Consider the following 13,544-nt stretch of genomic DNA (forward strand, 5'->3'; position numbering starts at 1 on the left):
TTTTCCAGGAGCCACCAGTTTGTTGAAATCAAACTTTGGCGTCATCGGATTCCCTTGCAGTTACACAGCCTAGCCGTTTCTCGGCTGTTGACCATCAACGAACCCAAAAGGGAGACCAGCAGAAGCAGAGACACGAAAACGAAAGGGAATCTCGCCATTGAATTTGCGACAGGGGGAGGAAATGTTGAGCCCCCTTTGACCAACAGCCTCTCTCCTTTCTTCAGCACAGCGATCTTATCACTATACTATACCCGGCATTCCCTCCCTTCGGTTACAACACCGAAGACACATTCCTTTCCGGCCGTTTGATCTCACTGGCAAGCCTGCTCCTGTTGGATCAAAGGTTTAGCAAGCAGATATAACTCGATCACCCCGTGGCTGTCAAAATTGCACGAACAGTCCATCGAAAGGATGTTTAAACGCCCGTCGTGTTTACAAGGCCGTCGACATGGCGAGCGCAACGATGATTGGTCGGCTTTCCCTGTACGGCAACTCTTCGTGCTAGGTACGTTTCCGACCTTTGGTAATTTTGCTCTTGCTGTTGCTATTTGCTTTTTGCGCCCAAGAGTTGTCGGATAAAAAAAAGAAAGGAAGAGACTGGTATTCAAGGCAAATGCTAGTTCGATTGTCGTTGGATCTTTCTATTCTTTCCTTTGCCCCTCTTTCCCCCCTCTTCTTTCCCCCTTTCTTCCCCCAATTCAGATTCTTCTATTTTATTTTTTCCACTGCCGCGCCTGTTGCGCTCGGGGAGCATCTATTAGAATGGATATCATGACTGACATCTGGATTAGCGCTATGTCGCATCTGCGAGCCAATCGCATTTATGTCCATATTCCCCTATGTCTATCAGATGGTTGAGTCCTTCCACGTGACAGACAATGATCGCAAGATTGCTCTATACGCGGGGATGATCACTTCGTCATTCACATTCGCCGAATTTTCCGCCGGTATGTTTTGGGGTCGCATGAGTGACAGGATTGGCAGGAAACCCGTCTTGGTCATGGGTCTGATTGGAACCGCCATCAGCATGATCGTGTTCGGATTCGCTCCCAACCTGGCGACTGCCATGGTCGCCCGGGCCCTGGGAGGTCTTCTGAATGGTAACATCGGAGTCCTCCAAACGACCGTTGCGGAGATAGTCACAGTCAAAGAGCACCAACCTCGGGCCTATTCTATCATGCCCTTCGTCTGGTGCTTAGGTTCGATCATCGGACCCGCCATGGGTGGTGCGTTGGCACAGCCCTGCGACAATTACCCTTGGCTATTCCAGCGTGGAACCATATTCGACAGTTTCCCATTTCTGCTGCCCAACTTGGTCTGTGTTGTCGTTCTCTCGTCCGGTATCATTGTCGGCTTGTTGTTTTTGGAGGAGACCCATCCCGAAAAGAGAAACCGCCGCGACCCGGGTTTGGAATTAGGCAATTGGCTAGTCAACAAGTTCAAGGGATCCCACGTCAATCTTGCCGAGGAATTGGACGTCAAGGCGGAAACCGCCGGCGATGATTACTTCGTCTACGACGATGTTCCACCCCCAGAATACAGAAGTGCTGAGTCTTCCCCTCGTCTGGGTCCGATGAAAGAATCAGATGATCTCTCTACGGATGACGACATTGAGGGGCAGATGAAAGGGCAGAAGCCCAAGGCTTTCACGAAGCAAGTGATCTTTAACATCATCGCCTATGGGATTCTCGCATAGTGAGTCTTATCCGAGTATCTACTTTTCCACAACAGTCCGGTACTGACATCGTCATCAGCCATAGTGTTTCGTTCGACCAACTCATGCCGGTCTTCCTCAGTACTCCTACATCCACCGATGCCGCTTCGCTTCCTTTGAAGTTTACAGGAGGTCTGGGACTGGCAACCAAGAAGATCGGGTTTATGCTTGCAGTTCAAGGAGTATATTCAATGATCGCGCAGCTTTGGTTGTTTCCCTTCGTTGTTCGTCGTTTCGGCACACTCAGGGTTTTCCGCTTCGTTCTGCTGGTTTGGCCCCCGTTGTACTTCATGGTCCCTTATCTCATCCTTCTGCCGGAGAAGCTCCAGCTGGCTGCGGCCTATCTGGCCCTGATCAGCAAGATCACTCTACATGTCATCGCATTTCCCGCTACGGCAATTCTGCTTGCCAATGCCGCTCCATCTTCCAAGGTGCTTGGTTCCATCAACGGCGCCGCAGCCTCCACTGCCAGTTTGAGCCGCGCGTTTGGCCCGACCATCACCGGATTATTGCACTCAAAAGGTCTCGAGAGCGGATACTCTGTGCTGGCATGGTGGGCTTGCGGCCTTGTCTGCATCATTGGTGCTTTTGAGAGTTTCTGGATGGAAGAGTCTGAGCGAGAGAAGGAGATGGAAAAGAAAACCCAGCCCGATGACATGTCGGAGGATCAAAACGTGTTGCGGGGTTCGTTCACTGTCGGGAAGGAGGACGGCACTCCCGAAGAGGTGCGGAGATTGCTCTCTTCCGCGCGGACAAGCATCGATGAGCTGGATGTTCCCCCTCATGTTGACTCAGCGCAATTACGCGCGCCTGAGTCTTCCAAGTCCGAAGTCGAAGTCTGAAGCCTTCTACGTATCCTGTCTTATCACCGCGATTCTCTGATCTCTCTCCCTTCCCCTTCAATTCTTGAACTCATACGTCATCTTTAACTTCCTCTGTTTCATCTTGTGGATATTGTGTCTGGTGGCTTGTCTTGCCTTTTTTTTTTTTTTTTTTTTTTTTTTTTTTTTTTTTTTACCCTTTGTGCTTTTTTTTAGACCCTGATTCAAGATGGGCGATGGCGCAGTTTATAGACCGGATGCATATGCGACAAAAGCATGAGGGCTGGCGAGTCTGTTTCAAATCTTCTATTGTTGGATTGGTTTCTATTGGCATTATTAGCATGGGCATCGTTGGGCATCTATGACTTCATGCATTGGGGAGGCTGTTTGTGTTTGTCATTTCACATTTGTTTGGTTACTGCGCTTATTATATCCCAACTCTTCAAGAGTCCGATAAGAGAACTCCGTTCCTAGGAAATTGAAGTGGAAATGAGAAACATCTCCACAACACAATCCAAAGATTTCGAGGCAAATCAAAGACAGTTACATTTGCTTCATTTGGTATAATTACGTCTTTCGCTTTAATGTTAATGGTGTAACTTATTTGTCGTTAGTTCCTGTATTCAAATTGGTGAGCGCTACCGCGCTTGCCATAGTGGTTTTTCGCCTTACCCCTCCCTGCCTCAATTTGACCAGGGTTTCATTTCTCGAGGCTCTGGATGTCTGTCCAATGCGACCCTGTCAACCCCTCTCCTTCAGCGGCAAAGTCGGCCAAGCCTCACGCACGTTGATGCAGTAGTCAGTTAGGTTTCTTGGTGAATCGACCAGGCTGTTGCCGTGCATTCACGTCATATGGTAGTGCGGGGCTTGCAGAGAGGGGGATCAGCCGGCCCCGCCTGTAGGGGAACAACTCTATGAATGCCCCTCCTCTCGAGCCCCTCGCTGAGCTGGTTAGGCGCGGGGGAAGTTGGGCCTCTTCGGTGATGCGGGCGGTGGAATCGACCGTCATTGTCAGTTGATTCCCAAGTGAGGTATGCTGAAGCTATTCCGAACTATCTATCACTGGACTGAGTTGGCTCTCTCTCCCAGGCCTTCATAGTGCTTGTTATATTCGCATAATGAACTAGTAATCGAGCCGTGATCGGAATCATATCTTGATGTTTTGCATAGATACTTATCATCATTCTTGTGCTTTAAAGAGAGGGTACTGTTTCGACCAGTCGCTGTTTTCCCTTCAGGGATCAATATCCCATACTAACGAGACAAGAACCCACAGATGATTTTATTTTGTTCACCTCACTTACCACTCAGCAGACTGGAAAAGATGTGTCCCTTATTCTCCCTTTCTTTTTTTCTTTTTTATTTATTTTTATTTATTTTTTCTTCTTGCCACTCTAGGTTCCTATTCAGGTCACAACATAAGCTATACGAGAGGCATGAGATCTATAATAGGACCTGGACCTGTCTTATCAGTAACCAATCAGTCTCCGATTGAATAGTCGAGATCACGTGGCAGGGACTGTACTATACAGTAACTTATTGAGATAATGTGGATCACCTCGGCATCTCTTCACTAACTCGCTTCCTTACGAGCCCCTACTCAACACATATTTATGTCTTCCGTAATTCCAATGGCTACTACAACTTGGAAGAAGCATTCAAGTAAGCACTGAGATTAATCTTCAACTCCCTGACTTAACTATGACAGCTGTGGATAGGACGGCGTGTTAAGTTACTTTACTGTACAGCACCTTTGTCAGCGGAATCCTCGCCCGCAACTCACTTAACCAAGTTAGATTAGCACGAACCAGTGCCTGTGAGAGGGTGGGTGAGTGCTGACATGATTCTTCTCCCGGTCCATACACTCCCGGGACCCAGACTTATCTTCCTCCAGCATCTCCACCAATTTTTGCTATCTTCAACCTCGGTGTGCTTGCCTGCTTATTTTCCTCCCCCTATCTTCGTCCCCGTGCGTGTGTTCACGGGTCCCCTGGTCTACGTCTCTCTCGCGCGACACTAATCCCTGTCCAGACTTTAGAGCCCTCGTGCGAGTAGACCGCCTGCGTCATGGGCTGCAACTGTGCCTTGCCTTCTGAATATTGACCGACCGCATAAGTCGCCGTCACGATACGCAACTGGCGACCTCAGAACCACGTGCCGTCAATTCGCGTCGATACAGTACACTACTCTATCGATGAGATACGTTAGGAGTCAGCGCTTAATCCTACCATGATGCTCGGCTGTTTCCAGGACTTTCGCACTCTTGTTTCTACCCATCTCGCTTGAACAACACCTTAAGAAACCCATTCCCGAGACATGCTCGCACGTTTGCGCTGCCCTTTGTCGTGCCTCTTCCGCCATGCTGAACCCCGCATCTCCTCCCTCACCGACCTCCTCAGGAAGGAAGAGACCGCATTCGTCAACCGATACATCCTCGATGCCTGCAGAGTCGCCGGCGCAGTCTCAGCAGCAGGCCGCCCGTGAAGCGCTCGCCCCCGCAAATCCGATATCTTCATCTCAGGCCTCCAATTCCTCATCATTCCGCAATGTATCCGCCTGTAACCGATGTCGTCTGCGCAAAAATCGCTGTGACCAGCGACTCCCCCGATGCCAGTCCTGCGAAAAAGCCGGCGTCCGATGCGTCGGCTACGACCCAATCACGAAACGCGAAATTCCCCGTAGCTACGTCTACTTTCTCGAGGCTCGCGTGGCATATCTAGAAAAGCTGTTGATGGACAATAAGATCGAGTACAAGGAGCCAGTTGCATTTGATGAAGAGGAGGCCGTGAAAGTGGAGGCGGGGCTTGATACTCCTCAGGCACCGACCACAGGCCCGGAGGCCTTGGTGTCTACAGCCGAAGGATCTACTGCCGATGGAGATGAGAAAGGAGTGAAAGGGGAGACAGACGGCTCGGTTGTGAGACACGAGAAGGATGCTTCGAGCGGACAGGAGCTGGACAAAACCCGGGATTCCAACAAAGAGGACAACTGGCGCATCCAAAATTTGGTATCAAACATAGGAATGGTATCAGTGCAAGGAACCTCTGATCCGCGATATCTGGGCTCCACCTCCGGGATCTCCTTCGCGCGTGTCGTCTTCGCTGCCGTTAAGAGTTCCGTGTCAGGGAACATTGCGGAGCGCGGGCCAATGCGCCCCAATGAGCGCCTGCCGCATAGTGCCACGGGGACTGCTGGTAGCACAATGCGTGATTCTTTTTTCGGCTTACAGACACGGCCGACCATGAAATGTGCGGCATTTCCGGACCGGGACCTGGCTGAAAGGCTGGTCAATCTTTACTTCGAACATGCAAACGCCCAGATACCCATTCTTCATCGGACCGACTTCATGGAGATGCTCGATCGGACATATGCGGTTGACGAGAAGAACCGCTCCCCACGAAGCCTTTACACTCTCAATATTGTATTTGCTATAGGTGCGGGTATCATCTTCGAGGATAAGCCATCAGGTGACGGGAAACGAGAAGTCCGAGACCATTCTCCATCCCCGAGTTTCAAAAGACCGCGACTGTCGAGCCACCAACATCAACCGGAAGAGTACCATGCATCTGCAATCATTCATCTGGAGTCTTTCCTTGGTAATACTGCCTCTGGAGACGGATCAGGTGCTCTGGAAGAATTGCAAGCTGTGCTACTTCTCGCTAGTTTCGCTCTTTTGCGACCTGTAGCACCTGGGTTATGGTATATCGTTGGCGTCGCGATGCGACTGGCCGTTGATCTTGGTTTGCATTACGAGGACGGCACAGAAATCGATGCACCCGGGGACGAGAGCATCAATCGTACTCAAGGCAAGAGTACCGATAAACCTAAGAAGCATGTGGATACTCGCGAACTAGGACGGCGCCATTGGGTGCGTGATCTTCGTCGCCGTCTTTGGTGGTGTGTATATAGTCTCGATCGTTTGGTCAGTTGCTGTGTCGGTCGCCCATTCGGTATCAGCGATCAAGCCATCAGCACCGAGTTCCCATCCGCGTTCGAAGATAAATATATCACTAAGTCTGGCATCGTGGTACCGCCCGAGGGTGCACCGAGTTATAAGCATGCAGCACATCACTATTTTAAACTCCGAGTTTTGCAATCTGAAATTCAAGACGTGCTTCAGCACCAACAAGCCCGCTTCCTCAGACAACGGTCGCCATATCCCGCCAGAAGACCCATTCGTGCAGATATTGTATCTCCGTTCCTGCAAAACTTCGACTCTTTTCACTCCTGGCGCAAAGACGTTCACAGGCGTTTGGCAGAATGGCAGCAAAGCGCGCCAACCCGCCGGGACACAGGCGTGCAGTTCTCCGTCGAGTTCCTTGAGCTGAATTATTGGCAGGCTGTTATCATGCTATATCAACAGAGTTTGACGGTGCCAGCAGAATTGGCAGATGAAATGATGCCTGCTGAAGATGTGAACAGTCCGTCGTTCTCCAATGTGGATGAAGTGGAGGACGAGGACGAAATTTACTACAAAGTCGCCGAGGCTGGGCAGAAGGTGATTCGGATCTATCGCCAAATGCATCGTGTGCGGTTGGTCAATTATACCTATCTGGCTACACACCATATTTTCATGGCTGGTAAGTTGTGTCGAACTGACGTTTAATGCGCACGTGCTAACAAATTTCAGGTATCTCTTTTCTCTATGCAATTTGGCACTCAGCTCTGGTTCGCAGTCGCTTAGTACGTACTTCACCATTACTTTTCTTCTACTATTTTTTTATTCCCAGTCTCTGATATTTAAAGACACTCGACGAGGTCGACTTCACCGTTCTTGCTGCTACCTCCGTTCTTGGGGACCTCATGCACAAATGTCCACCTGCAGAGGCATGTCGAGACGCCTTCGAGCGAATGAGCAAAGCCACAGTACAGATGTGTCTTTCGACCACTGGTTTCGGATCGCAAGTAGATCTCGGCCGGATCCAGGCAGAAGCAGCGCAACGACAAGCAGCTGCGCTTCACATTAACCAAACCAGAGCATACGCAGGCAACCAGGCTGATCCACGATCTCGCCATATTCAAGGCCCCATCCGTCGACAGGGCGCCGGCCCTATGCGTCAAGCACCTCGCCCATTGCCACGCTTCGACATGAATCTCGGTGACCTATTCAACGATCATGCCGGTGTCCCTGACCGGCCCAACAATGGGCCCAGGAAACCTGTGCAGTCTTACCCACCACCACCACCACCACCTCCTCGCGGGCCTCGACCCGACTACCCAGAACCCTCCTCATCCAATTACCCTCCCGACCGGACCTCTATTTGTCCCCATCCCCAGCGAACCCCTTCCCTAGAATACTACGCGTCTCCATACGACAATCCTGTCTCGCCTCAGACTCAACAGCAACCGCATCCACAGCAGCAGCAGTATTACTACGCCCACTCGCCTCAACAGAGCGCCTCACCTAACAGTGTCGGTGCCGGCAACAACCCAAGTCACCCTGCTGGTGCTCAATACCAACCAACTCACGACCACCCCACCTCTATCAGCCTTGATTTCCTCGACTTCGACCCCAGCAGTGCAGCCGATGGCCAAATTCCCGCCTCCGACGACAACAACCCCGAGTACAACCTCCAGGCCATGCCTTCATTAGGCCATGGGGTCGGCCACAGTGTGGGGATCGACCTCGGCTTCGGCATGGCGATGGATTTCCAGCATGATTGGAGTGAGAATGCCAATTATGATATGCTAGAAGGATACTTTTTTGGTGGCTCGGGTGGCTCGGGTAACAATGGACCATCTGGAGAGGGGTGAATTGACCGTCGTCCACCTATAAAGTAGTGTTTTCAATGTAGAGCTTCTAGAGACCTGGTTTGAAGTATGCAAGCCGTAGGGTTGGCGAGATACACTTTTATTTATTTATACATACTTATGGTACGGTTACTTCCCTACAAAAGATATCTGATGTTATGATATATCGAATGTGTTTTCATTATGGCATGAAGGCATAGAGAATGGTGATCTTTGGTAAGTTGAATATGCAGTAGACCTCATAATACATCCCGCCACCCTCGAGCAACATAGAGTGCAAGAGCATGTGTTGGAGAAGAGGGCATTTACTATTTAGAACAGTAAGAAGATAAAAGCCTTTTAAAGTTATCAAAGTACTTTATATATCAAGTATATAATAAAAAGTATACTTTTATAAAGAAGATAAGACTATCTAGCTAATTCCTGTATGATATAGTTAACTACTGTCTACAAGGCCACCTCCGCCGACAGCATGGATCATGGAAACTGGACACATCATGGCATTCTACTGAAAAAGTTTCAATACACTGACATGCACTGCCAATCGGCATTCTATGAGTGTTTCATGAAACCTCGATAAATGTCACCGTCCAAAGAACATACCGAGTACAAGGAATGGAGAAATTTACGGATGAAAGAGGCGTGGTGTTCCTCATAGAAGCATAAGGTTGGTTTTGTTACAATCTAGGTAACTGTACAGTGCATTCTAGCGCCTTTTTCAAAGTCCACAGTCAGGTGATGCGCCGTGGGTTAGAGGCCGTTCGCTATACAGCAGCCGGGCCCGGGGGGGGGATGCATTTACCCCCCTACCGGAGCCCCTTTCATCACCTCTCAGAATTTCTTTCCCTTAGCTTCTCTGACTGTTCCTTGCGACCGGCGGAACTGCCCTCGGCTCCAGTGGGGTTTCGACGAATTTTCTTTCAGTTCTTGGCATCCAGAGTTCTACTAAGTGGAGACGGGTGGTTCTTGGCTACCAGCCTTATGTTAGTTAGTCTTGCTCAATTGCACCAAGTTTATCAAACCGTGAGATTCCTTCTGATTTCCGCACTCGAAAGCATACAACAAGGCTTCTTTGCATACGAACTCTCTGGATTGGCTTGACTACACTCTAGCTGCTCAATGGCTGGTTGGTTCACACTCCCTGTTGTTATGTGCGATGTCGTCGGAGGTGTGCCGAATTGGAAGAAGGAAACGCAGTGCTTGCTATTTCTGCTTCAAAGTCAACCTAGTTATTTTCGTCGACTCCCTGCTTTCCATGCGGATTCGCATAGCGGGGAGTTGTAAGCCGCTTGTGGCGCGGTTGCGACCACCTTGATAGTTAGGGCCACGAGGATTGCATCGCGGGAGCGCGAGCTGGACAAAGAGAAACGGGTAGTCGCACAGATCTGGATGAGGGAGAAAATGGGTAGTGCTTGTGTGAGATGACGATGCTGCTGCTCAAGACCAGATAAATTATACTCACGTCGTGTCGCTAGACCAGGGGTGTTCGAATCGTAGTCTTCGATCATCGTGATGACCTACGATGTCATGTACACCCGAAGAGGCCGCATTGTCTGCCAAGCGCTATGGCCGTATCGGACAAAAATGTTCCGTGATTGAGCCGAGAGTCGATCATGGCAAGCAGGAATGACATCGTGTTGACGCCCGCAGTATATGCAAGAGACTCCCCGATTCTGACCTGCGTAGGGAGTACTCGATCAGAGGAAAGCAAAACTCTTAGTGATTGAACGGACAAAGAGGACGAGATCGTATGGTTCGATAGCGGGTAAACGGCAGTCGCGGAGAAAGCGTCTCTTCGTCTTGGCATGCACATGGAGGCATGGAGGATGTTCCCTGTAGTTAGTTTATCGCGGTGTTGATAATCGATAAAGACGGTTCCCCCACCGCTCCGATATTGTTGATGATTCATTCCTGCCTATCCGGGACTAGTGTGGGCGCAAAGTTGGCCGCACGCACTGACAACGCTTGCCTTGAATAGGAATGGTTCTGTCATTGGAAGGGCGTGCAGTCTTGCATGAGCTCCAGTTTTTTCCTGATCTCTTGTCCATTGCTCGCCTATCCCCGTCCGGACCACGCAGCCTTCTCCGGAGACCAACAATCCGCTAGGTCGAACGGGTTACGGGATACGATCCAGCGCTCCAGTGCTCCAGCGCTCCATGGCTCCATGGCTCCATGACCCCCTCCCCCGGGGTGCATGGAAGGAACTGGCAAATTGACCAGGGTTCTGCAATTCGGCGTGCTTTTGATACCCCAGACGAAAAAAATATAGTCATGTTGGCTGTCCCGTCCGCCCGCCAGCCAACAACCCGCTTACTATTCATTTCTACAGACAGTTCATGACTTGATCTCTTGCTTCATGCTGTTGCTCGTCTGATCTTCCTCTTTGTTCATCTTCCAAAAAAGATAGACACGGATCACTTGTTCGCCGGCCTTCCACTGACTCACTTTCTTGAATTTAATCTTCCCTTAAAGACCTCGTCCAGTGGGATATGGAGTACTTCGATTTCGACGAGGCTTCGTATGATTCGCAGTCTCTTGTACGCGAGGATGACATTGCCTCCGATAAGTTTGAGACTGATGAGGGTGATGCCGCTGCGAACTACAACTCGTTCCTACAAGACGAACCCATAGATTTCTCCAATGACCCACCAAACCGGGGTCTTGAAGAACATCAATTGGTGGATGTTCCTAATTCTCTTCTTGATAATGGTGTCTATCCAATGAGGCGTGCGAGGGAGCCCTGCGATTTCTGCAGGCATATGAATCTAGATTGCTTTGTTGCGAAGAGTGGAGTTATGCGCCAAAGTGGCTGTACTTGTTGCATCTCCCTCTGGCGTGAATGCAGTTTCACCAAGCAGGTCGAAGCTCCCGGCCGGTTCCTGGATACATTACACCCGATTGCCGAAAACATCGATAATACTACTGGCGGTCTAACAGGGAAGAAGGCGCTTAAGTCCCATTCGTACATGGCCGAGGAAGCGGACGGCCAGTCAAGGAAGAGCAATTCCCGATTGTCGCGCGAAGCGGTCCGCATCCTCAAGACCTGGCTGCTGGACCATAATGCATATCCTTACCCTACTGACCAAGAAAAAGACGAGCTGAAGCAACGCACGGGTCTAAAACGAACCCAGATTTGCAATTGGCTTGCCAACGCTCGGCGACGCGGTAAAGTTCGAGCTCCTCCGTGCAGCAGTTCTCCAGCAGCGCCCGGAGCAGTGGATATCCCCGGACAACAGCAACGTCGAGACGTCGCAACCATGACGCCCCTTGAACGTTGGAAGCACTCCCCTCCCGAAAACGAACCCGCTGCCACATCCGATATTATTCGAGCTTTGAACAATACATCCCTAGATCCTGAGCGGCCGCGCTCGTTTCAACCAGGTCACGTGCGTTCCCATTCTCGGAAGACTGGGTCCAGCAATGACTCAAGCCATGACAACTCCAATTTGTTTAATGCTCCATCAGTCAGCAGTCATGAAACCAGTCAATCGGCCAGTCGCTCGTCTTTATCTGATCTCTCTTTTGCGTCCGCCTTCTCACACCGTTCCTCATTGGGGTCGTTTGGCTCGATGGAACGGAAGGAACGGCGTCGTCGTCGGAAGCCCTCACTGCCCGTCAACCCGTTCAACCAGCAGAAGACCCGCAACGCCCGTATATTTCAATGCACCTTCTGTACAGATACCTTCCAGACAAAGTATGACTGGCAACGCCACGAGAAGTCGCTTCATCTAGCACTCGAGAAGTGGACCTGCTCGCCGTCGGGGGGAGTCGCCTTTATCGGTGGTGCCAATCGCTGTGTCTTCTGCATGGCCATTGACCCAGACATGGACCACCTGGAGTCACACAACTACAGTGCCTGCCAAGAGAAAACATCCGCGGAACGCTCCTTCTTTAGGAAGGATCATCTCAATCAGCACCTTCGGCTCATGCACAATGTCAAGTTTCTCTCATCCATGGATGCATGGCGGAGTAGCATCACTGAATTGAAGTCACGATGTGGATTCTGCGGGATTGGTCTATCGACCTGGAAGGACCGAGTCGATCATCTGGCCTCGCATTTTAAGAATGGCAGCAACATGACTCAATGGCGAGGTGATTGGGGCTTTGAGCCCTTCATCTTAGGCCTCGTTGAGAATGCCATGCCACCGTACCTCATTGGCCACGACCAGAAGACCCTGAATCCCTTTAAGCCTTCTTCTGCAGCAGGGAAAGCGCCCGGACTCGTGGTAGCAGAAGATGCCAATTGCTTCATTCGGCTGAAGCATGAACTCACTGCCTTCGTACACAATCAAGTAGCTGCAGGCGTTGTGCCCTCGGATCAGATGATTCAGGATGAAGCCCGGATGATCATTTACGGGACCAACGACCGTTGGCACCAGACTTGTGCCGACAACCCGGTCTGGCTCAGCTTCCTGAAACGGGATAGTGGTCTTGAAGTTGTTCCTGGCTCGGACCACATCCAACTCTCTGACTTGGGTATGCAGCCCCCATTCGCCACAACGGACGGACTACGACAGCCGCCCGTGGAAACCAATCTGTTAGCACGGTCTGCCTGTCGTTCGCAGCAACCATTCAGCCCTATGGCTCCTCCTTCCGGCTTCCACAGCCCTGCGCTTCCGGGAACGAGTCGGTCCTCTGTACCAGCAAGCGCACCTGGAAGCTCCATTGGTAGCTATGCCGAGAATTCTGGCACCATGCTCACTAGACCACAGTCAGGGTTGTCGTCTGACTGGGGAAGCAGTGTGTCTGCTGGACCGACCGCGTTTTCCACTCCGTTGAGCGCCTCGATTGATCCATTCGTGCAAATGGGATTCGACCCAGAATTCCTTCAGCAGTTGAATTCTCGGTACGATGAGATGCCCTTGGAGGAAATGCAGGGTCTGGGTTTTGGAGGCGACGGCGGAAGTGATAATGATTTCATATCCCATGAACACGAAGCACAGGTGGCAGTTTCAACGGCACAGCCACTGGCTCCGTCGAAGATGGCCTCGGCTCCCATTCCTATACCCAGCCCCAAGCAAAACGAAGTGTACATGTTCGATGCAGGTCCTGATCCGAACCATAGTCTGGCACAAGATCTATATTTTTCCGGAAGGAATGCCTGATTGGCGAATGAAGAAAAGGGTGTTTGACCTGGGAGATTGTCAGACGGACAAAATTATGGCGGTAAAAGTCTCGGATTCTGGTTTTAGTTAGCCATGTCAAAGCCTCGTGAGCGTTCAAAAGGTTCTTTACCTGACATAGAAGTTAAAGCAGGC

At 50.7% G+C, this 13,544-nt stretch overlaps 4 protein-coding genes across 4 annotated transcripts; all 4 read left to right on the plus strand.

The window, feature by feature from the left end:
- Positions 1–411: 411 nt before the first annotated feature.
- On the plus strand, positions 412–2,556 carry BO82DRAFT_366884 (MFS transporter; the record flags this gene model as incomplete). Its single annotated transcript, XM_025637060.1, has 3 exons — positions 412–505; positions 792–1,695; positions 1,755–2,556. 3 exons carry the CDS (start codon positions 412–414, stop codon positions 2,554–2,556), a joined length of 1,800 nt encoding a protein of 599 aa, XP_025489534.1.
- Positions 2,557–2,718: 162 nt separating this feature from the next.
- Positions 2,719–3,078, plus strand: BO82DRAFT_134782 (uncharacterized protein). The gene has a single exon (XM_025630016.1). The coding sequence runs from the start codon at positions 2,812–2,814 to the stop codon at positions 3,007–3,009; it is 198 nt and encodes a 65-aa protein (XP_025489535.1). The 5' UTR covers positions 2,719–2,811; the 3' UTR covers positions 3,010–3,078.
- Positions 3,079–4,442: 1,364 nt separating this feature from the next.
- On the plus strand, positions 4,443–8,425 carry BO82DRAFT_434225 (Zn(II)2Cys6 transcription factor). Its single transcript, XM_025640931.1, has 3 exons — positions 4,443–7,115; positions 7,166–7,218; positions 7,282–8,425. The coding sequence occupies exons 1-3, from the start codon at positions 4,895–4,897 to the stop codon at positions 8,287–8,289; spliced, it is 3,282 nt and encodes a 1,093-aa protein (XP_025489536.1). The 5' UTR covers positions 4,443–4,894; the 3' UTR covers positions 8,290–8,425.
- Positions 8,426–10,638: 2,213 nt separating this feature from the next.
- On the plus strand, positions 10,639–13,518 carry BO82DRAFT_315338 (putative homeobox and C2H2 transcription factor). Its single transcript, XM_025632536.1, has one exon. The coding sequence runs from the start codon at positions 10,776–10,778 to the stop codon at positions 13,389–13,391; it is 2,616 nt and encodes an 871-aa protein (XP_025489537.1). The 5' UTR covers positions 10,639–10,775; the 3' UTR covers positions 13,392–13,518.
- The last annotated feature ends 26 nt before the right edge of the window (positions 13,519–13,544 follow it).

Source organism: Aspergillus uvarum, assembly GCF_003184745.1.
Source record: "Aspergillus uvarum CBS 121591 unplaced genomic scaffold BO82scaffold_47, whole genome shotgun sequence".
In the NCBI taxonomy this organism is placed as follows: Eukaryota; Fungi; Ascomycota; class Eurotiomycetes; order Eurotiales; family Aspergillaceae; genus Aspergillus; species Aspergillus uvarum.